This window comes from Momordica charantia (assembly GCF_013281855.1).
Source record: "Momordica charantia cultivar OHB3-1 chromosome 2 unlocalized genomic scaffold, Mcharantia_2.0 BLBB01000002.1, whole genome shotgun sequence".
Taxonomy (NCBI): domain Eukaryota; kingdom Viridiplantae; phylum Streptophyta; class Magnoliopsida; order Cucurbitales; family Cucurbitaceae; genus Momordica; species Momordica charantia.
The window spans coordinates 14,940,732-14,963,938 of record NW_028275160.1 but is presented as its reverse complement, the minus strand read 5'-3'; the positions used below and the strand labels follow the sequence as shown (position 1 = coordinate 14,963,938).

General features: G+C 42.0%; 1 protein-coding gene and 1 pseudogene across 1 annotated transcript; both read left to right on the top strand.

The window, feature by feature from the left end:
• Positions 1-17,858: 17,858 nt before the first annotated feature.
• Positions 17,859-19,519, top strand: LOC148212883 (exopolygalacturonase-like). The gene is made up of 3 exons (XM_088121020.1): positions 17,859-18,385; positions 18,480-18,998; positions 19,085-19,519. The coding sequence occupies exons 1-3, from the start codon at positions 17,918-17,920 to the stop codon at positions 19,343-19,345; spliced, it is 1,248 nt and encodes a 415-aa protein (XP_087977146.1). The 5' UTR covers positions 17,859-17,917; the 3' UTR covers positions 19,346-19,519.
• Positions 19,520-19,900: 381 nt separating this feature from the next.
• LOC148212882 (exopolygalacturonase-like) lies at positions 19,901-21,898 on the top strand (annotated as a pseudogene).
• The last annotated feature ends 1,309 nt before the right edge of the window (positions 21,899-23,207 follow it).

The following is a 23,207-nucleotide window of genomic DNA, read 5'->3' as shown; positions in this document are numbered from 1 at the left end:
ACTCCAAAGGCACATTTAGCTGGGTTGAGCTTCATTTGATATGTCCTCAGAACTTCGAAGGCTTCGGTCAGATCGGAGAGATGCGACTTAGACTGCTTGCTCTTGACAAGCATGTCGTCCACATACACTTCCATATTCCGGCCAACCTGCTTGGCGAACATTTTGTTCACAATTCTCTGGTAGGTCGCTCCTGCGTTCTTTAAACCGGAGGGCATGACCTTGTAACACTACAGACCTTGGTCTGTTATGAATGCGGTATGATCTTGATCTGGGACATGCATCTTGATTTGGTTGTACCCAGAGTAGGCGTCCATGAAGGTGAGCAGTTCGTGCCCGGCTGTGGTGTCCACGAGCTGATCAATCCTCGGCACTGGGAAGCAATCTTTCGGGCATGCCTTATTTAAGTTCATAAAATCTACGCACATTCTCCACTTTCCGTTAGATTTGTTAACTAATACAACATTGGAGAGCCACTCGGGATACGAAATTTCTCTTATGTATTCAGCTTTCAAAAGTTTGCTAACTTCCTCAACAATTACATCACTCCGCTCCTTGTTTATGGTCTTATTTTTTGCTTTACAGGTCGGAATGACGGATCTATGCTGAGGCGATGCGTCATAATTTTCGGGTCAATGCCAGGCATGTCCTCATGGGACCACGCAAAGACGTCCGAGTTGGATCTGAGGAAGTAGATTAGCTCCTCTCTGTCGGTGGCCCCCAGCTTGGTTCCTATGCTTACTTGCTTCTCGGGACTAAGCAGAGGAACAAGCTCGAGCTCCTCAGTGGGTGCGGCAAACTCCCTCCTTGGCAGGTCGGCCTCGAACTCGAGCGTCCCATCCCTACTAGCGAGAGTTTCAAGGGCTAGACCGGTGAGAAAATAGCACATGGCCGAGTCATCGGAGCAATGTGCGACCTTCAATTGCTCCTCCTGGAATCTGGTGACATATTCTCGCAGCGTCTCACCCTCCTTCTGTCTGATGGTGGCGAGATGGGTCGCTGTCTTTTTGTCATAATGCCGAGAAGAGAACTGGGCGAGGAACTCCCTTCTCAACTGAGAGTAGGTCGAGATCGACCTGGCTGGTAGTCTCTGATACCACAAACGCGCGCTGCCGGTAAGCGCGATCTGAAAGGCGCGACATTTGATTGCGTCTGATGCCGCTTGGAAATCCATAAGGCCTTCAAAGACCTCAACATAATCCTTGGGGTCCTTCGACCCGTCACAAGGTTTCGAGGTAGGAGCTTTGAACTTCGGAGGGATCGGTGCTTCCAACACGTCCGAGGTGAAGGGCGATTCTCCCAAGTCGCCATCGTTCAGTGAACCTTCTTTCTGATCACATTTGGCCTTTAAGGCCTCTACCTGAGCGTCGAGTTGGCCCCTCAGCTGGTCGAACTCCGCCCTTGTGATCACCCCTGAGGGAGTTGCTGGGTTGTGAGAGGATTCAGCCTGCTGGTCGGAGCTTCGGTGTGAGCGGGATGGGGACTGTCCTTTTCGGAGAGATGAGCCTCTCTTTCTGTTGAGATGCTCACGGAGGTCTCCCCTCCGGCGAGTGTGTCCCTCGCTCTCGTTGTCTTCGGGATGTTCTTCCTCGACTGGGCCGAGGTGGGAACACCTTTACTCGCGTATGTCAATGCGCGTCATTCGATTTTCAGATCGGGACCCTACGCCTGCAGCTAGTATCATCTCGTTATACATTTCTTCCATGGACCGCATTTGTGTGCGCATTGCCTCCATTTCTCTCTGGAGTGCGTCAATGTTCTCACTTGGTGGAGCCGGGGCTGGACCCCGGGCGCCCTTCTTAGAGGTCCCACCTCGGCCACGGGTGGCCTTGGATGTCCTTGGGTGCGCAGGTGGTAGGACAGGCGCGGTGATTCGTGCCGACCTGCGGAGGGGTTCTGTTCTAGGTCGTCGTGACCTTGCCCCTCTACCACTGCTGCTCCGACCTCCCTCTGGTGGGCATCGCTGGCAGCTAGAGTCCTTCGATCTGCCGTATTGGTCGAGTTTGCTGGTTGAACCATTGTCGCTCGCGTGTTGGTTTAAAAGAATTGGGATGACTTAAATTGTCGTCCCCACAGACGGCGCCAGATGTTTATGCAAGGATATGCACAACAGTGTATTTCAGATTGCAGCTCGAACTCGGCCTCCGGACCGATCTGAATACTTGGGCGGACGTGCACAAAGAGGTGAGCACTTCGACGATCAAGTCAGTATAGGTCGGATTCCCAGTTTAGTTCGAGGTCAGAAATCATCGTACCTGATCGTGGAGTGAAGTCCTCTACTTATGGGTGGTAGTCCCGCTAATCTCGCGACGGTTACACCCGGTAATCTCGGGACCGTCGGTTACACCCGGTAATCTCGGGACCGACGGTTACACCCGATAATCACGCCGCTGACAGTACCTCACATCGGCCCCCACCGAGCTTCCCGGTAGGTCGAACCTCGACCAGGTTCACTTCGGCCCTCATACTTTGCATTTGTCAACGCTAGTGGTGGTGATCTCGGCGGTCCGAGCTGGGGCATGACTCATGGGTCATCTTGGAGCATCAATAGGGGTCCTCCACGTGTCCACGGTATTCTTTTCCCCAAACACACATAAACTTATAAAGTCAAGTCCCAATCCTCATCAAATTAACGATAAACCAATCTCATGGAATAACATTCAACAACATTCAAGAACCACTTCACGAGGCAAGTTATTATTCAATCTATATGAATCTAAACAAATGGAATAAAACTCAAATAGGCACCTAACCCGAAGCAAATCTAACAACAAGGGGAAAATCTCTCGATTATTCAAATGCAAATAAACCGTTTATTGGCCACAACATAAGACCCTAACCAATGAATTAAACCAAATAGGAAAACTAAGCAACCTATAGTCCTCGCTTGTCAGGTCTCCTCCGTCCCATCACCCTGGTCACTCCCGAGTCCTTCACCTGAAACAATCATTGTAGAAGGGGGGGGGGAAGCACACACAAACATCATGCTCATAACCATAAAGGGAACATACATCGTCATGCTCTATCATTACAATATGTGAACAACCATAGACATGCTTTACTGGTACATTATATATTCATCCATAAACATGCTCTATAAGACCCAATGCTAACCACAATCATATAAAAACAATTACCGTCCACCTGGCTCCCTAACACCTCAAATACAACTATGCTCACCTCAGTTATTCGAGCTCTTCGAAACCATTCTTTTGGTATGGTCGGCCCCTGACCATTTATACCTAGAGCCCCGACATTAGTGCATCGACCCCCGACCATTTATACCCGAGGCCTCGATGTCTTACAATCTATTGGCCCTTGACCATTTATACCCAAGGCCCCAATAGTTCTCCTTCCGAAAGACTCCTCACATCGACCCCCGACCATTTATACCCGAGGCCTCGACACTCATCTTTATCCAATATTGGCGTATCGACCCCCGACCATTTATACCCGAGGCCCTGACACTCACCCATTCACTTCATAATTTTCAAAACTCCACATATCGTTTCTAGCCTCCAACCAAGATTCCAGGACTAACCCCTTAATAACACCAACCACCACAACGCCCATCAACAACACCACCACTAGTATGATTTCAATGCATCTCACAACTCACCAACACATTTCAGCAAGCTTCCACAACATAAACATCTTTCTAATAGCAAAACAATAAATCAAACATGTTTTCACAACATATTAAATCTTAACAACAACGCCATAGTGAGTTTAGTCATAACGGCGCATGGTCAACAAATTTCAAACGATTGGAGCCCAACACAATTCATCCAAACACTTAATACAAGTTTAGACAACAAACATTTCCAAAATAAATTCACTTTAACGTACATTCACTACAATCATACCTCATTTTACAATAGATCTCAGCAGTTCAACAATACAACATTCCCACAATTATCACTGACGAACATTCAAACTAACCAGGCATACAAACAACATAAACAAGAGTTACACTACACAACCACGTATCAGAACCAATATTAAGCATCATAAAGAGCACATCGGCAACCAAGCAACTAACATCAACGCACGCACCCGCCCCCGTGCTACTTACACACAACTGCTCCCTTAAATGTTGCGCTGACTCCACACCTAAGCACACCGAAACAGAAAATACAGCACATTAAACAACCTATTTGGCCTCCGAAATTCAACTCTAAAAGGATTCGAATGACACATTACCCCCAAACCGGCTTCGTATGGATGTGGGTCACCTAGATCTAGCTTGCCAAGGTGTGGGTAGCCTAAATCGAGCTTCGAACGGGTGTGGGTCGCCGCCAAACGTCCAAAACGCTGCTGTAACGTACAAAACCCGCCGCTGGAGTCGCTGTCCGTTGGATCGTAGCAGCCGACCGCCACCGGTTCGCCGCTGTACACCTGCTCACCGTGCGCCGCCGCAGATCTAGGTCGCCGCCGCGGAGAGGAGCTGCGCTGGTCCGTTGCCGGCGCGTTGGTTCGTTTCCGGCAGATCTAGGTGCCGGAACGTCGGGTCACGCCGCCTGCTGCTGCTGTTCGGTCACCGGCCGCCGCGCGTGGTCCTTCGTCCGCCGCTGCACAAGTCGACGTCCGGGTCGAAGGCAGCACCGGTGCTGCGTCGAGCATCGGAGAGGCTGCCGGAAAACGAAGAGAGGGGCGGCGGAAATTGGAACGAAGAAGAAGGGGGGGGGCGGCTACGGAGAAGAAGAAGAAGAAAAGAGGAAAGAAGGAATGGGCTAGGGTTTTGTTTTTGTTTTCTTTCTTTTTCCCTTTGTTTTAAAAACAAAATAAACCAAAGGAGGCCCAAAATATCCAAGCCCAAAGATAAGAAATCTAACCCCCTCCTAAACAAGACCCACCACACGGATCCAGTAAATATTAATTTGATTGGATTTTAGAGTCCGATAAATATAAATAAATTCAATTAACGTTCACTTTGAAAATTAAAAGAAAAATCTCCCGATTCGAGACTAATTAACCTGAGGGACTCGGGCCGTTACAATACCTCTATTAATATAGATTTGATTTTAGTAAGTATGAAATACAATCCAATTTATTTTGTTATTTTGAATAGGACTAATTTGAGAAATAAATATTTTATTTTATTTTAATTTTTATTCGCTTGAAATTAAGTATATTTATCTTTATAAATTCAAAATAAAATATTATTGTTATTTTAAAATCAATAGTTTAAAATTATATATTCTTAGGACCTATAATTATTTAAACGTTGACAAGGGAGAACAAGAATGAAAAAATACACTGGTTAAAAAAAATTATGAAAAAAAGTTCACTTAAAGAATTAAGATTAAATTTAAGTATTTGTTGATTGCATCAAATGTTTAAATTTAATTATTTAATTTTGGTATTTTAAAATGTATTTTATATCAAAACATTACTACATATACATATATTAAAAATAAAACTATGCATAGATATAAAATTGAATTATACTCCATATGTATATATACATACATATATGTGTACGTATGTATGCATGCATAGTTGTATGTATGTGACATATATATACATATATATGAATAAAAAAAATTTATATTTAGATTACAATTTACAAAACTTCAATATCTCTATGAGTACGGAGGGATGTGAAATCCAAACAACTAAATTGAGAATTAAAAAGTTTAATAATTGAAAATTAGAAGAAGATAGATGAGAGTAATGAAGGGCAGTAAAAAAAGAAAAGGGATAGAAATAGCATAACAAACTAGAATTTAATAAAATAAATAAATGGTTGGACCCACGAATATGTGATTTGATGTCTGACTTTTATCAAGAAAGACGAGAGAGAGAGAGAAATAGTGGGAGGAGTAAATAGGAGGAATTTAATAGTATATTTACTATTCAAATCTCAAATTCTTATATCATCCACTTGAATAATGTTACTCCGCTTCTCTCAACCCAATTCCGTCGCTTCAACATTTCGTTAGGGTTTTCTTTTATTCCAAATGGCACAATGATCCCTGTTTGGGGAAGAAATATCTTTTCGCCAAGTGGAGGACAGGGATTCACAGTTAAACAAAAGAATTAAAGGATTAAGTTTACGGAGCTCCATCTCAGACCCTTTCGAGATGGATCACTCACCACTTCCTATTAAGGAATTAACTCAACATTTTCAGGAGTGTGTCCGAGTTCGATCTGCTCGAATCCGACACATCCGACCTAAATTCCGACCAAGGTAACCGCCTGTCGTAACCCCTGTCCGAACCTAAACCTATAAATAGAGGGTCTCATTTCATCATCAGGTATCAAATTTCTCCTCGAACTTAATATTGAGTCCGAGCTGCTTACTGACTTGAGCGTCGGAGATTTTGCCCTCTTGTGCTGATCTTCCCTTCGCATTTCGGGTTAGAGCAAAGACTGGGTTCGAGCTAGATAGACGTTGTGCAAATCCTTGCATAAACATTTGGCGCCGTCTGTGGGAAGGACATTACAAGTCGTCCTAGCAATTAGGATAATCTGATCCGAGATGGTTCAACGGACAGAATCTACAAACACGGTAGAAGGGAGAGCCTTGAACGGAAACAATGGCGCTCAGCGCGAGCTGGACACCAAAGCGACCGAAGATCAGGCCAGAGCCGGGCAGGAGGTGAAGCCACCTCGGAGGTCCACATGCAACGCAAATACAGTCCTGCCTCCGACATATCCGAGGCATAGCAAGACGAACCGTGGTTAAGGTGGGACCTCGAAAAAAATCTCGTGAAGGGCCGCACCTGCTGCGGACCCTAAGATCCTCGCCACCCTCCAGCGAGGGTTAGATGATATGCGCAACCGAGTGCACACCATGGAGGAAACATACAATGAGATGATAAGGGCAAACAGAACTGGGTCCCATTCCAAGGTCCCAGGCAGGGCGGACGACCTGCCGGAGGATGGAGATGACTTGGATCCACCCATCCACCTTGATGACTATGAGCCTGCTGCAAAAAACAAAGGGATTGATTATAGTCTGAGGGATCACGACCTTCAGAAGCACCTTGTCGATAAGGAGAGGAAGGCCTCACAGGGCCAAGGGATCTCTTCATCCTGCTCTAAAAAATACTCGAATTCCAACCTCAAGGCCGATTGAAAATACACATCGTTAACGCTAAAGGCCGTAATTACGAGGGAAGAGTCTGACCTGATGAAACACAGATTTGACGAACAAGTCGAGGCACTTAAGGCTAAGTGCGAAAAGAAGGAAAGTCGTTCGATGATGGCGAGATGGGTGAATCGCCATTCACGTCGGACGTATTGGAAGCCCCAATCCCTTCGAAGTTCAAAACGCCAGCCATGAAGCCCTACGACGGGTCTAAGGACTTGAAGTACTATGTAGAGGTCTTTGAGGGCCTCATGGACTTCCAAGCGGCATCTGATGCCATCAAGTGCCGAGCCTTTCAGATCGCTATCACGGGGAGCGCTCGGCTCTGGTACAGAAGGCTACCGGCGAGGTCGATCTCGACCTATAGTCAGTTGAGGAAAGTGTTAATTAGCCAATTCTCTTCTTGGCATTACGACAGAAAGACTGCCACCCACCTCGCCACCATCCAACAGAAAGAAGGCGAGACTTTGAGAGCGTACGTGACCCGCTTCCAAGAGGACGAGTTTAAGGTCGCGCACTACTCTGACGACTCGGCCATGTGCTACTTCGTTACTGACCTGGCCGACGAAACTCTGACCGTTAAACTGGGCGAAGAAGCACCGTCAACCTTTGTCGAAGTTTTGTAGAAGGCGAAGAACGTCATAGACGGGTAAGAGTTGCTCAGAACTAAGCTAGGTCGGACAGACAAGACGTCTGACCAGGGAAAATCAGGTGGTAGGACAAAGGGAAGTCTTATCCTAAATCCAAGGACAAGGGATCGTCTTCTCAGCCCTCACAGGGCCGGTCTGACTACAGGAGATCCGACTCGGGCTCCAATCGAAGGGGGCCCTATGAAAGGTACACCCCAACCACCATTATGATCTCCGAGATCCTCACCAACATCGAGGAAAACGGATTGGAGAAGCTCCCCAAGCGACCTGATAAGCTCAGGGGAGATCCAAAAAGGCGCAGCAAGGATAGGTACTGCCGTTTCCACCGGGACCACGACCATGATACCTCAAGCTGCTGGGATTGAAGCGCCAGATTGAGGACTTGATTCAGGATGGCTACTTCAAGAAGTATGTTGGAAAGCCGGGTTCGAGCTCGGTAGAGAAGAAAGAAGAGAGGAAGCGTTCAAGGACGCCACCTCAGAGGGATGACTGACCTGCATTCACCAACACCATTTTTGGCGGCCCTAGTGAGGGCTAGTCGGGGAATAACAGGAAAGAGCTTGCCAGGGAAAGGCTCGGTGTGAAGTCTGTATTATTCAGGACCAGAAGCCGACCTGCCCTATCGCCTTCTCCGACTACGACCTCGAGGGGGTGCATTTGCCCCACAATGACGCCTTGGTGATTTCGCCACTGATTGACCATGTGCAGGTCAGAAGGGTGTTAGTCGATGGAGGTGTTTTAGCCAACATTCTATCCCTCAACACTTATTTGACATTGGGATGGACCAAGGCACAACTCCAACACGTTTAGTCGAATTTTCAGGAGAATCTGTCACTCCGGAAGGTTGCATTGGTCTTCCCATCACAATCGGTCAAGGTGACACTCAAGTCACCCAGATGGCCGAGTTTATGATGATACATGGTAGGTCGGCCTACAATGCCATATTCAGATGACCTATAATTCACTCACTTCGTGCCATCCCATTGACTCTACATCAAGTCATGAAGTATAATACGGTAAACGGAGTCGGCAAGATACAAGGAGAGCAGAAAACATCCAGAGAATGTTATAGTACTGCACTCAAGGGATCTTCAGTTTGCACCTTGGAGGAACAAACGAATCTCTCCAGCCCACCCACCCAGACCTCCGAGGGTGAACTACCAAGAACGAACCCTCGAAAGATAACTGCGCCCGCAGAGGAGTTGGAGCTTATCCCTTTGCTCACCCCGGAGAAGCAAGTGAGCATAGGCACCAAGCTGGGGGCCGCGGACAGAGAAGAACTCATCTCCTTCCTTAGGGCGAACTCGGACGTGTTCACGTGGTCTCATCAGGACATGCCAGGTATAAATCCGAAGATTACGGTCCATCGCCTCAACATTGACCCATCGTTCCAACCTATTAAGCAAAAAAGAAGACTTGTAAATAGGGAGAGGAACGATGTAATTGTTGAGGAAGTGAACAAATTACTGAAAGCTGAATATATAAAAGAGGTTATGTATTCTGAGTGGCTTTCTAATGTTGTCTTAGTTTAAAAATCCAACGGAAAGTGGAGAATGTGCATAGACTTCACTAATCTTAATAAGGTTTGCCCAAAAGATTTCTTCCCACTACCAAGGATTGACTAGCTCGTAGACGCTACGGCCGGGCACGAGCTGCTCACCTTTATGGATGCCTACTTCCGATACAACCAAATAAAGATGCACGAACCAGACCAAGTTCACACCTCTTTCATAACCGATCAAGACCTGTACTGTTATAAAGTCATGTCTTTCAGACTAAAGAATGCAGAGGCAACTTATCAAAGGATGGTGAACAAATTGTTCGTAAAACAGATCAGACACAATATGGAGGTATACGTGGATGATATGCTTGTCAAGAGCAAGCAGTCCAGGTCGCACCTGGCCGATCTAACCGAAGCATTCAGGGTCCTCCACAAGTACTAGATGAAATTAAACCCTACCAAGTGTGCCTTTGAGGTTTCATTTGGCAAGTTCCTAAGGTTCATGGTTAATAATCGTGTCATAGAGGCTAACCCAGAGAAGATAAAGGCCGTGCTCGAGATGCAAGCACCGAGGACCCTTAAACAGCTGCAGTGCTTTAATGGGAGAATTGCTGCCCTCAACAGGTTCGTATCTAGGAGTACCGACAAGTGCATCCCCTTCTTCAAAGTGTTAAGAACGAAGGGGCCATTCAAGTGAACAGCTGAGTGCGAGGCAGCCTTTGAAGAAATCAAAAGCTACCTCTGCTCGACACCATTGCTCGCAAAGCCCATGCTAGGGGATAAACTACATTTATATTTGGCCGTATTCGACAACGCAGTCAGCTCGGCCCTAATCCAGCAAGATGGAATATGGCAAAGTCCTATTTACTACACAAATAAGGCCATGACCGAGGCGGAGACAAGGTATCCCCAAATGGAGAAGTTGGCCCTCGCCTTGGTCATCTCGGCACGAAGTCTGAGGCCGTACTTCCAAGCCCACACGGTGACTGCACTCACAAACCTACCTTTGAAGCAAGTTTTTCATAAATAGAAACATCTGGCAGATTGATGAAATGGGTCGTGGAACTGAGTGAGCATGATATTCAGTTCGAGCCCTGAACGGCGGTGAAGGGGCAGGTCGTCGCAGACTTCATAGCCGAACTCACTCCCCCACCGTCTTAAACATCTGTGTCCGACCAGCCATGGATGATGTACGTGGACGGATCTTCGAATGAGAAAGGATGCGGAGCGGGTGTGCTTCTCCTCGCCACGGATGGCATGTGTTTTGAGTACGTCCTTCGCTTCAACTTCTATACCTCAAACAATGAGGTCGAGTACGACCCCTATTGGCCGGACTACGCATGGCAAGAGGACTTGGAGCCAGCCACCTTGAAATCTTCAGTGATTCATAGCCTATAGTGAATCAAATCAAAGAAGAATATCAGACAAAGGACCCGCAAATGGAGAAAAATCTAGGAAGGGTCAGATCGCACCTCGCCCATTTCTAGACTTATGAATTAGCCAGATTCCGAGGTCGCCAAACTCCAATGCCGACGCCTTGGCCAAATTAGCGTCAGCCTACAAGACCGACCTGGCGTGATCGGTCTTTGTGGAAATCTTGGACAACCCTTCCATCGTGGAGCCGGATATGATGGAAGTCGACTCCCAGCCTCTGTCATGGATGGATCTGATTAGAAACTTTCGAGAAGGCAATATTCCAATGGACCCGAGGGAAGCCAAAAAATTGACAAGGAAAGCAACTTTGGTACTTGCTTTGAGACGGAACAATGTACCGGCGCGAATTTTCATTACCCCTCCTTAAATGCATTTCCAAAGAAGATGGGAACTATGTCCTCAAGGAAGTGCATAAAGGGGTTTTTGGCAATCACTCGAGGGCCAGGTCATTGTCGGTGAAGGTCATTCGTCAAGGTTACTACTGGCCCATAGTTGACTGAGATGCAAAAGAATTTGCGAAAATGTGTGACAATTGCCAGCGCTTTGAATTTCATCCATCAACCTCCCAAGCTGTTGACTTCGATCTCGGCACCATGGCCCTTTGCACAATGGGGAGTTGACCTTATCGGACCTTTCCCATTGGGCAAGGAGCAGACTAAGTATGCCGTTGTTGCCGTGGATTACTTCACCAAGTGGGCCGAGGCCGAAACACTTTCGACAATCACGGAGGCTAGAGTCACGACCTTTATTTGGAATAACGTGGTCTGCCTTTTCGGTATACCCAATGCTATTGTGAAGGACAATGGCAAGCAGTTTGACAACGCCAAGTTCAAAGACTTTTGTCGCAAGCTCGGAATCAGTCACCTCTGCTCGTCCCTAACTCACCCAAAAGCCAACAGACAAGTAGAGGCGGTCAACAAAATCATTAAACGCGGCCTTAAGCTACGGCTTGACGCCAGAAAAGGGCGGTGGACCGAGGAGCTACCCAAAGTACTTTGGTCTTACTAAACTATGCCTCGAGAATCCACTGGCGAAACTCCCTTCGCTATGCCCTTTGGTTCCTAGGCAGTGCTGCCTATAGTTGGGATGCCAACTGAGAGGATAGACTACTATGAGCAGGTTAGGAACGAGGAAAAGCTGTTCCTCAACCTTGACCTCCTCAATGAAAAAAGGGGAGCAGCCCAACTGCATTTAGCAGAATACCAAAATCGAATGGCAAGGCACTATAACTCGAGATTCCGACCTCAAAGTTTTCAGATCTGACACTTGGTCCTGCATAAAGTACAGAGGCATGTAGATACGTTGGAACCAAGCTGGGAGGGGTCATTCGAAGTCAAGGGCATAGTCCGACCTGAGACGTATATGCTGGCCGATCTTGAAGGAAAGTTACTCTTGCAACCATGGAACACGGAGCATTTGAAGATATATTACCCTTGAAATGTCAAAATGGTCTGAAAATGGTTCAGACTTGTCAAAATTTTCAAGGAATAATACCAGTGGGTTAACTAAGGGCATGAGTTCGATGTGAAATTAAATGGGGGCCAGGTGTATATTAAGGCTTAAGAAATCTGAACTTTTAAGAACTTACGAGTTCGAGGTAAGGTGTGAATTGAGACTTGGAAAATTTAAAGGCTTTAAAGACTTACAGCTGTGGAGTACAAAGCAAAATAAGAACAGGTAAAATTCGGAACACAGCTGATATTAATAAAAGAAGTTTTGGCCGAGGAGTATAGACGTCGCGGCGAAGTACAAAGAGATGAAAGGATAGAGACAAAAACGATAGAGCCGAAAAGAGATGGAGAAGCCTTAACTGCTTCCGAGGTGCGATCCGAGCTCGCCCTGGGTCCCAAAGATGTTTACCTCCTGCGAGTCTATCATCTCAGCCTCTTGAGATGAGTTGCATTAGCAGGTGGGAGGAGGCCCCCGTCAACTTCTTGGGAAGATGGGTGTCAGACTCGAGCTTCTTCAAACATTGCTCCCCGAAGTCTTGGGGGCTAGGGGTCTCATTGGGACCCGACGCCCACTTCTTCGTGTACCTAAGTTTGATAGGTGTCAGATTGAGCTAATGAGCTACTTCCTGGATTCCCTTCATTAGAAACTTAAAACCAGAATCGCTGAAGTCCTTGGCAAAGCCATCAAAGTCAGGATGCTTGCGAAATGCCTCTTCCAAGAGAACCCCATTGCTAAGCTTGGACTCTTCGAGCTAGAGCTTAGCCTTAAGTTCCGCCGCCTCGGAGTCACTAGCACTCAGCTTGCCCTCCAGGTCCTCTCGAAGGCGCTGAAGTTCATCATTCTCCTTCAACAGCGCAAACTTCTCCTTCTCCAGGCCCTTGGCCACAGCATGCGCACCCCTCAGGTGCTCCATGTGCCGGGCAACCTCCGCCTTCACGATTTTTAGCTCCACCTTGTCGTCATCGGAGGTGGACTTCCACGCCTGGGCTTCAGTTTGGGCCTCCTTGAGTTCTCCTTCCAGAGCTGCGACAGTCTCTAAGGCGGCCAAAGAGGCTTCTCGTTCCTTCAGAGTCAAAAGCTCGCGCCTATCGAGCTCGGCCTTTACTCTGATAGCAGTCTGGCAACTGCAGCGTGAGCCAGTGGGCAAGGACAAAGGGAACCGAAATGTCAGGATAAAAGGTAAACATACCAAAACAAAGGAAGGCAAGCAAAGTCGCACCTCGGCAGTGAAATGCAACAGTCGTTGGATGGCTGACCTGGGAGGGCTGAAGAACTTGGAAGCCCTCCTCCAACAGCGGTTGAAGTAGGAGCTCGTCATCTCCATGGCTCTCTCCCTCACCCTGGCACTAGATGGCTCAACCTTAAACTTCATCTCGATGTTAGAGGTGCCACCCATTCTAGCCTCGGGGTCGTCAACTAATTCCCCGAAAGGACTGATTCGTCGCCTAGCGCGCAACTCCCTCACCTCGTCCTCGGAGTGATGGGTCTTGCGCTTCTTCTTCTTAGATTTCTTAGGGGAGCCTTCCTCCGAATCTCCCTAGGGGGAGAAACTTCAAGGATCTCCTATCCAGAGAGGCTCCAGCCGTAGTCGCCTCCTTTGTCGAAGCGGCTTCGTGTCCAACCTCAACCACCTCGACCTCGGTAGGAGGTTCAGCGATAGCAGGGCTAGGTGCCTCCTTATTCTTGGAAGCCTGCCCAGTGCGTGGGCGCTTGCGCCAAACATCCTGGGAGAAGCCGCAAACCATGGCTGCAAGAAAGAGTAGTTGTAAGTTAAGTACAAGATACGAAAAGCATCCGATGTAAAGCATCAGAACATCTAAAAGGCAACTAACCTAGTTCGGAATTCGGTCTTCGAGCTTCGAGTGGAGATAAGAGAGGGTTGTAATCGAGCAGTCTTGAGGCGAGAAGAAGCTTATTTGTTATAAGAGTGCTGATCTGCCTGCCGCTCTTAAACTTGCTCTTGAAAAATTTCAACGCGTTGAAGGTCGGCTCGGAAGGTTGAGGAATTGGCCGAATAGCAACTGAAAACATCAAAGTTATAAGTTAGACAAAGAAAGGAAGCAACTTAAAGCGAGTAAAAGACTCCGCTCCTTGCCTAAATTCCCAAACCTACGAGGGACGCTGAAGAAAGGCAGGTCGACCTCGTTCCTAGCCAGCCACACGCTAGTGGCAAAGAACCACTTTCCGACCCATTTCTTTATGGAGGTCAGACTTTTCAGAATGCCTCTCGCGCCCATTCTAGCGCACAGGTAATACCTCCCTGGTTTCCTAGAGATTTATTTAACCTCGAAGCAAGCCAGAAGCTGGTGAACTCCGATGAGGTCCAAATCATCCACCTCCTTACACCGTAACCAGAATAAAACGACTAATTCAAAGACGACTCCCCATCCATTGGGGGCCACTTGTGTAGGGGCTGGTCCAGTTCGGAACAAAAAATCCTGGGCCAAAGGGTGGATGGGAAGGCGGAAGTCGTACTCAAACATTTTTAAGTAAAGGGTTACGCATTCTTCAGATGGATTATCAGCTCGTTCCCCTTACTTAGGGAGCCTAAGGATGATGTCATCCGGAATGCTATATCTCGTATGAAGGGAGCCAAGGTAACTCTCAGGCATCTGAAAAGGGAATTCTAAACCTTGTCCCAAGGTTGAAGTATCACTATCATCCCCATCATCCTCTGAGAACCCAAAATTATCTATCTCCTCCTCTAGCTCGGAGTCTAACCTATTAGCAAACTTCTCTACGGAATCGGCCCTTCTGGGCGAAGCGTCCTAATTCCAAGCTGCCCATTAGAAGAACTACTATTACTTGGGCTGGAGGGACTAGAAGATGTCGACATGACTTTGAAAATAAAAGAGTGAACTTAAAAAAAGAGAATGAGCCAGACTGACCTAAAGATTCCGATCTGACGAGGTCGAACTCCAAGATTTCAGAAAGCATAAAAAACGAAAACAGAACCTTGGTGGTATTTATAGTAGCCCGAAATTCAATCTTGGCCACACACATGTCCCAAATTGGACGTCTCAGATTGGAAGAAGTCTGAACGTCAAAGGTAATCAAGTGTGCGTTGACCGTCGGTTCCGTTTTCGAGATTTCCCAATGGTAACATTTATCGTGTCGGCCTAGGAAGTCACCAAGCGAATCAGCTTCCCCAAGGATAACAAACTTCTCTGTCAGGTCGAGATCGAACCCGGCAGAGAGGGGGCCACTGTGTGGGGAAGAAATATCTTTTCGCCAAGTGGAGGACAGGGATTCGCCATTAAACAGAAGAATTAAAGGATTAAGTTTATGGAGCTCCATCTCGGACCCTTCCGAGACGGATCACTCACCACTTCCTATTAAGGAATTAACTCAACATTTCCAAGAGTGTGTCTAAGTTTAATCTGCTCGAATCCGACACATCCGACCTCAATTCCAACCAAGGTAATCACTTGTCGTAACCCCTGTCGGAGCCTAAACCTATAAACAAAGGGCCTCATTTCATTATCAGGTATCGAATTTCTCCTCGAACTTAATATTGAGTCTGAGCTGCTTAGTGACTTGAGCGTTGGAGATTTTGTCCTCTTGTGTAGGTCTTCCCTTCGCATTTCGGGTCAGGGATCGGGTTCAAGCTAGATAGATGTTGTGCAAATCCTTGCGTAAATACCATTGTTTTTATAAGGATGGATAATTTTAGGTAAGAAAAGTATTTTTTTCCTTTGAAATTAGTAAGAAAAGTTAATACTTAAGGTATTTGATTTTTAATATATATATTTTTATTAATACTTAAGGTATTTGGCTTTTCATTTTTTAATGCAATTAACACAATACATGACAAGAAATGGTTGTAATTTGTAGTTTACTAAGTTAGACAAACGTTTCTAACTCCAGTTTTTCTCTAACTTTAACGAGATAAATATGCTGAGTACTTCATAATAAAAGTATGAGTTATTAGAGTATTCAACTTGGCTGACATAAATATTTTTTTTACTAATATAAATAAATTAGATAATGAAATGAAAAGAACATCGAATTAATTAATAGGTTTATTCATAAAAAAATATTAAATTGGAAAAAATATATAATTGCCAAATAATTCTTGGTTTGTTTATTAAAAACTTTGTTTTACTCCCTTGGTTGTCTTCTAATCACTACAGCTTTGTTTACATTTACTTAGAATATCAATATGTCTACAAGAAAATATGAATATTGATATAAAAAGCCTAAGAAGAAAAGAAGAATAGAAAACCTTAATATACATTAAAGTTTTACTTAGATTACATGATCTAGGAAGGTGAGAAAATATTGACTCTTAATTGATTTACTAGTAGAGAAAGGTATCATTAGAGAACGTTATTTAATTTTTTCCGAAAGATAAAAATTATTGACATTTTTATAATATTCATTAAACTAAAAAATTATGTAGCGGCAAAAAATATGATATAAATCTGAGAGTTTACTCAAAGTAGTGTGATAAAGTTTATTGTTTTTGTAAGTTATTTGGTACTAAATCAAATACAGTCCAAAGGGGATGAAGAAGGTAACAACTAATATTAGTTCGACGTGTAGAAGCCATGAATCTAGTAATGAATACATATTTAATATGAAAGTTTGATTGATTTACAAATTAGATTATTTGAAAATAAAACAATTGACAAAGATATTCAAGAATTAATTAATAAAGAAAAAGGACATTGGAATAAAGTATACTAATAAACAATTATTGATCTGGTTAAAAATCTTCATATATTTTATATTAAGCCCTCCTTGTCAAAAGTTTTGTCTAAGACCTCATATCATCCGGAATCGCCCTGTTTTTATTAATTAATTCTAAAGATTTTTTTAGTATAATAAATAGAGTAAGAGATTCGAATTTATGATCTGTTGGTTAGAGACATGTGTCAATTACACTTGAATTAAATTCGTATTGGCTTATTTCTCTTGAAGACTACTCATGTTAGCTTAATTCTTTATATTTATGATTTTAGAATTTCAAAATATTAAAGATGTAACAATTAAATAATTTTTAAAAATAAAAAGTATAAAAGCACATTAAACTGAATAATATGAATTCACACGATAATGCTGACCATTTCAATCCAAGAATATTGAATATAAAAAAATTGTTTTTTCAATTTATTTAAAAAATTAATTATAAGATTTAGGGTGTTATCTTAATGGTAAAAGTCTAGAGACAAAATCTTTTATTTGGACAATATTAACATTGGGCTTTAGATAATACTTAAGATATCATATTTTTTATTTTTAATTTAAAAATACAAATTTAATTCAAAAAATATATTATGAACCTTTCTTTTTGATCAACTTTACCAATGTTTGCGAATATAATATTTTACATTCTCGTGGGATGCAAATTGTAGTTTCGGTATTATTTATCATCTCGTGAAATTATTTAAAAAAAAATGTTTACCCGCACATAAATATACACACTTTTTATCAATTTCCAGTAAAGTAATAGTTTTTTTTCCCACTTGTTTACAATGGTGATTTTCAACCAAAATTAATTGTATTGGCCACTTGTTGTTTAGTGAGCATTAATAGGCACATAAATTTAAGGGAGAAGTAGTTATTCCATTCATTCTAGAAGGTAGAGAGAAAAACTTAAGAATAGGATCCGAAAACAAGCAAGTTTTACGGTATAACCTCTAAAACATATTGGACAAATTTAGGTAATAAGAATTGAGTTTTTTCTTGTATATAAAGACGGTTTGGATGAATGGACATCGGTACCCATTTTAAAGTTAAAAAAGAATCTAACCCCAAAAAAATTTAAAAAGAAAAGGAAAAAGGATGGGATTGGGATCGAGATCGAAGTTCGTGCTATTACAATTGGTGTTATTGTTGCAATTGGCGTTTCTAGGTAAAGCTAAAACTGGTGGTGCTGCTGCTGCCGGCGGCGGAGGCGGTGTTTTAGATCTCACGAAGTTGGGTGCTAAGCCTAAGGGTGATATTACTCAAGCTTTCACAAGTGCATGGACGCAAGCATGTGGATCCACCGCTGCAACTAAAATATCGATTCCAAAAGGAGAGTATAATTTAGGTGAAGTCAACGTCAAAGGCCCTTGCAAGAGTCCAATTGAGATTGAACTCCAAGGAACGTTAAAGGCTCCAATTGTAACAAAAACAGATGGATGGCTTACTATCGGAAATGTTAATTACTTAACATTGTCGGGCAGTGGAGTTTATGATGCCCAAGGGAAAGAAAGTTGGAAATTGAATGATTGCCACGTAAACAAAAAGTGTACCATGCTTCCCATCGTAAGCTTACCTTCTTCAATAATTACAATACAATTATATTCCCTTCACATCATCTTATTATGAGTAATTTTAACATTTTTTTATGGTTCACCAGAGTTTTAGGTTCAACTTCGTTAACCACTCAATAGTAAAGGGCATAACTTCATTGAACAGCAAGAACTTCCATGTTAATGTCATGGGTTGCAATAATGTTACCTTCGACCATTTCACAATTACTGCACCAGAGGACAGTCCAAACACTGATGGAATTCACATAGGTCGTTCCACCGGGATTAACATCATCAGCTCCAACATAGGAACTGGAGATGATTGTGTGTCTATAGGAGACACAAGCAAACAAATAACAGTCACAGATGTCACTTGTGGACCAGGACATGGCATTAGCATAGGAAGTTTGGGAAAGTTTGAAGGTGAAGAGAACGTGGAAGGAGTTACAGTAAAAAAGTGCAAATTAATTAATACTTCCAACGGTGTTAGGATCAAAACATGGCCTGGTACTCCTGGCACTGGTAGTGTCACCGACATGCATTTTGAAGATATTGAAATGGTTAACGTTAGCAATCCTGTCTATATAGACCAAGAATATTGTCCACACAATCACTGCAAGAAAACGGTACATGTTTCATTCTCACATTTTCAGTTTATCATTAACTTTAAAGTTGATCTATATTATAATGTTTTTTTTTTTTGTATCTCTAGAGTCCATCAAAGATTAAGATCTCAAAAGTTACCATTAAAAATATCAAAGGCACTTCTGCTACTCCAGTTGCAGTCAAACTTGTTTGCAGCCAAAGTCATCCATGTGAAGGTGTAGAGGTAGCTGATATTGATCTTACTTATAATGGAAAGGAAGGACCAATTATGTCTGAATGTCTAAATGTGAAACCTACTATTTCTGGAAAGCAAAACCCTCGTGCATGTGCTAAACCGGCCGCTGCTAATTCTCCATCAACTCCGTAATCAATTTCATTGTGAGACTTTTATATATAGAAAGCAATTTGTATCTTTTTTTACGTAGCATTATCATTTTTTCCTCCTAAAATTTTGTAGGTATATTTCATTTCATGTCGTGAATTATGTGCATGGTTTCAATAATGTATTTCTATATCATGTATCATGAGAGTGAAACCATAACTCTCATGGGGTTAGAAATTTTTTTGAATTCAATGTTTGGAAGCAATTCCAATTCTAAATGAAAAAGGACAAAATACTCCATTCATATGGGTTGGAAAATTTTTACCATATTTTATATTCTTTTTAGATTTTGTGGCACTTCTTCCTTCGCTCGTTTCTTCTCTTCATCCACGACCTTCGTTAACATGAGATCAATTAAGTGCATCTTGAATAATTTGTGTAGTTCTAATACTATCCAACCGAGTCACAAAAGCTTGATAAGAGAGAAGTAATTTTATATATGTCATCTATTTTTCGAATGGACTAGTACAACCTTAACTCATTAATTTCATCTAAAAGGATCCATAGAAGTAATATTTTCTCACCAGTCAGATTTAGATTATGAATTCTGCTCAAGTTGATAAGAAACGTTGTTCTGACTTGAGGTAGCACATTCTTAATTATTTTTAGGGGAAGCTATTCTCACATGGTATGCCAATTCCTTTACTAGTCAATTTTCTATAGCAAACAATAATTTCAAGTCAACGAATTTACTATGCGTTGAGCGATATGGAATGAGTAGGTTCTTTTTTTCTTAGGTTAGTGATACGCTTATTTCATAAAATTAAATGACATTACATCATCAATTTATAAATTAATTTTAATATTGTGTAACATTAAGAAGTTATTTGTGTTAGGATTTATATTCTAGAGCCTCGTAATATATCAAGGAAATAATTTCATTATTTTAATGTATAATTTGAATTATTCACTTTATGAAAATTGAAGGTCATTCATGTAATCTCGAATGATATATAGATGACATACAAAGAATTATGTTCAAGTAGTAATCTATAAATCTTACAGTTTATGGAAGAAATTAGGTGCCGTATCTTGATAATGCTATTAATAGGGTCCAATTTGTAAAAGTTACCAATGATTTGATCATAATCATTCATGTGATTATATGTATCACATATAATAAGTTTGTATAAGACTAGACAAACAATATGTCTTCTAGTTTCCTATTAAGACCATTAATGAAATTGAAGCCACATCACTAGAGTGATTATTATATGTTTATTTAGTCTTAATCTTGCATATGTTATGATCTTTTATTCACATGGAGAGCAATACCCATATGCCATACATACAACTTTTCTCAAAGAGACATATCAACTCAAATAATCGCATCCGGTAAAAGTTTGAAGGGAGAGTATAATTTAGGCGAAGTTAACATCAAAGACCCTTGCAAGAGTCCAGTTGAGATTGAACTCCAAGGAACGTTGAAGGCTCCCATTCTAACAAAAGGAGATGGATGACTTACTATTGAAAATGTTAATCACTTAACATTGTCGGGCAGTGGAGTTTATGATGCACAAGGAAAAGAAAGTTGGAAATAGAATGATTGCCACGTAAACAAAAAGTGTACCATGCTTCCCATCGTAAGCTTACCTTCTTCAATAATTACAATAATATTCTATTTCATTCGCATCATCTTATCTTTAATTTTAACGTGTTTTTATTGTTCACCGGAGGTTTAGGTTCAACTTCATTAATAGCTCAATAGTGAAGGGTACAACATCATTGAACAACAAGAATTTCCATGTCAATGTCTTGGGTTGCAATATCGTTACCTTCGACCATTTCACAATTACTGCACCAGAGGACAGTCCAAACACTCATGGAATTCACATAGTTTGTTCCACTGGGATTAACATCATCATCTCCAACATTGGAACTGGAGATGATTGTGTCTATAGGAGACACAAGCAAATAAATAACGGTAACATATGTCACTTGTGGACCAGAAAATGACATTAGCATAGGAATTTTGAGAAAGTTCGAAGGTGAAGAGATTGTGGAAGGAGTTATAGTAAAAAAGTGCAAATTAAATAATACTTCCACGGTGTTAGGATCAAAACATGACTTGGTACTCCGAGCCCTAGTAGGGTTACTAACACGCATTTTGAAGATATTAAATGGTTAACGTTAGTTATCCTGTCTTTATAGACCAACAATATTGTCCACACAATCACTGCGAGAAAAAAGGTATGTGTTTCATTCTCACGTTTTTCAGTTTATTATTAATTAACTTTAAAGTTTATTTATATTATAATGTTCGTTTTTGTATTTTTCAAGTCCAAAGATTGAGATCTCAAAAGTTACCATTAAAAATATCAAAGGCACTTCTGCTACTCCAGGTCCAGTCAAACTTGTTTATAGTCAAGGTCATCCATGTGAAGGTATAGAGGTAGCCGATATTGACCTTACTTACAATAGAAACAGGAAGGACCAATTACGTGTTAATGTCTAAATGTGAAACCTACTATTTTTTGAAAGCAAAACCCTGGTGCATATGCTGAATCGGCTGCTGCTAATTCTCCATCAACTTCATAATCGATTTAATTGTTTAAATTTTATATAATAGGAAGCAATTTGTATTTGTATTTTTTTTACATAGCAATATCAATTGTTCCCTATAAAATTTCGTAGGTATATGTCATTTCATGCCGTGAATTATGTACATGTTTCAATAATGTACTTCTATATCATGAGAGTGAAACCACTACCTCTCATACGGATTAGAAATTTTTTTGTGAGTTAAAAGTTTGGATGCGTTTTCAATTCTAAATGAAAGAGGGCAAAATAGTCCTTATAAATGAGTTGGTAATTTTTAATAATTTTATATTATTTTTAGACTACGTTGCACTTCTTCACTCTGCTCTTTTTCTCTCTTCATCCACGACCTTTATTAACTTTTGGTCTTTTAAGGGCATCCTGAATAGCCTGTGTAATTTGTATACTGTCCAATTGAGTCACAAAAGCTTGATAAGAAAAAAGTTTTCTATTTGTCATATATGTTTCAACTGGATGACTAAATCCTCGATCAAAGGACTTATAGATTATGAATCTAGTCCAACTGGTTGACATTCTAAGTCTTGTGAGGTAGCCACTAATTTCTTGTTGTGTAAACAACAAGTGTTCGTTTTTGTGGGATTTCAAGTTCAGAATTAAACAATAGGCTTAGAAACAATAGACTAATTGGGCTCAAAAACATGGAAGTAATGGTTGTGACACAGATAGAATCAACTTTCAATGGCTCAAATTCCCTCATATTCTCCCCCTTAATTTGGGACTATGTGAGAAAAGATTGATTTTCAAAGAAACTAATATTCATACATGTGTACATTTTTCTAGTGATCTCAGAATAATATTTGTACTCTTTTGATGTGACGAAAATAACTAAGAAAAATGTACTTTAAGTTATTTTGGATCAAGTATAAATCATAAGGAGAATGATTACGAAAAAAAGGAACATCATCAAAATATGTGAAGATGTTGCTGTTTGGGATGAATTATAAGTAAGACATTTCTAGGAGATTCAAATTTGAGAATACGGATAGGCACTCAGATGATAAGAAACCACGAACTCTCGTATGGATTACAAATTTGTGTAAGTTCAAAGTTTTGAAGCAATTTCGATTCTAAATGAAAAAAAAACGCAAAATACATTATTGGTTCTTGAAGTTTGAGCTGAAAAAAGAGTACATCGACCACAAAACAATTCATTATTGTGTACCTTTTATATAGCATATTTCTCCCTTTTTCCTCTTTCATTTTCACTAGTTGAAGTAGTTTTCTATTTCGATTCTCAGGAAATTCATTGTCTTAATACCCCTATTTTCCTTTCATCTGAAGCTGCTGT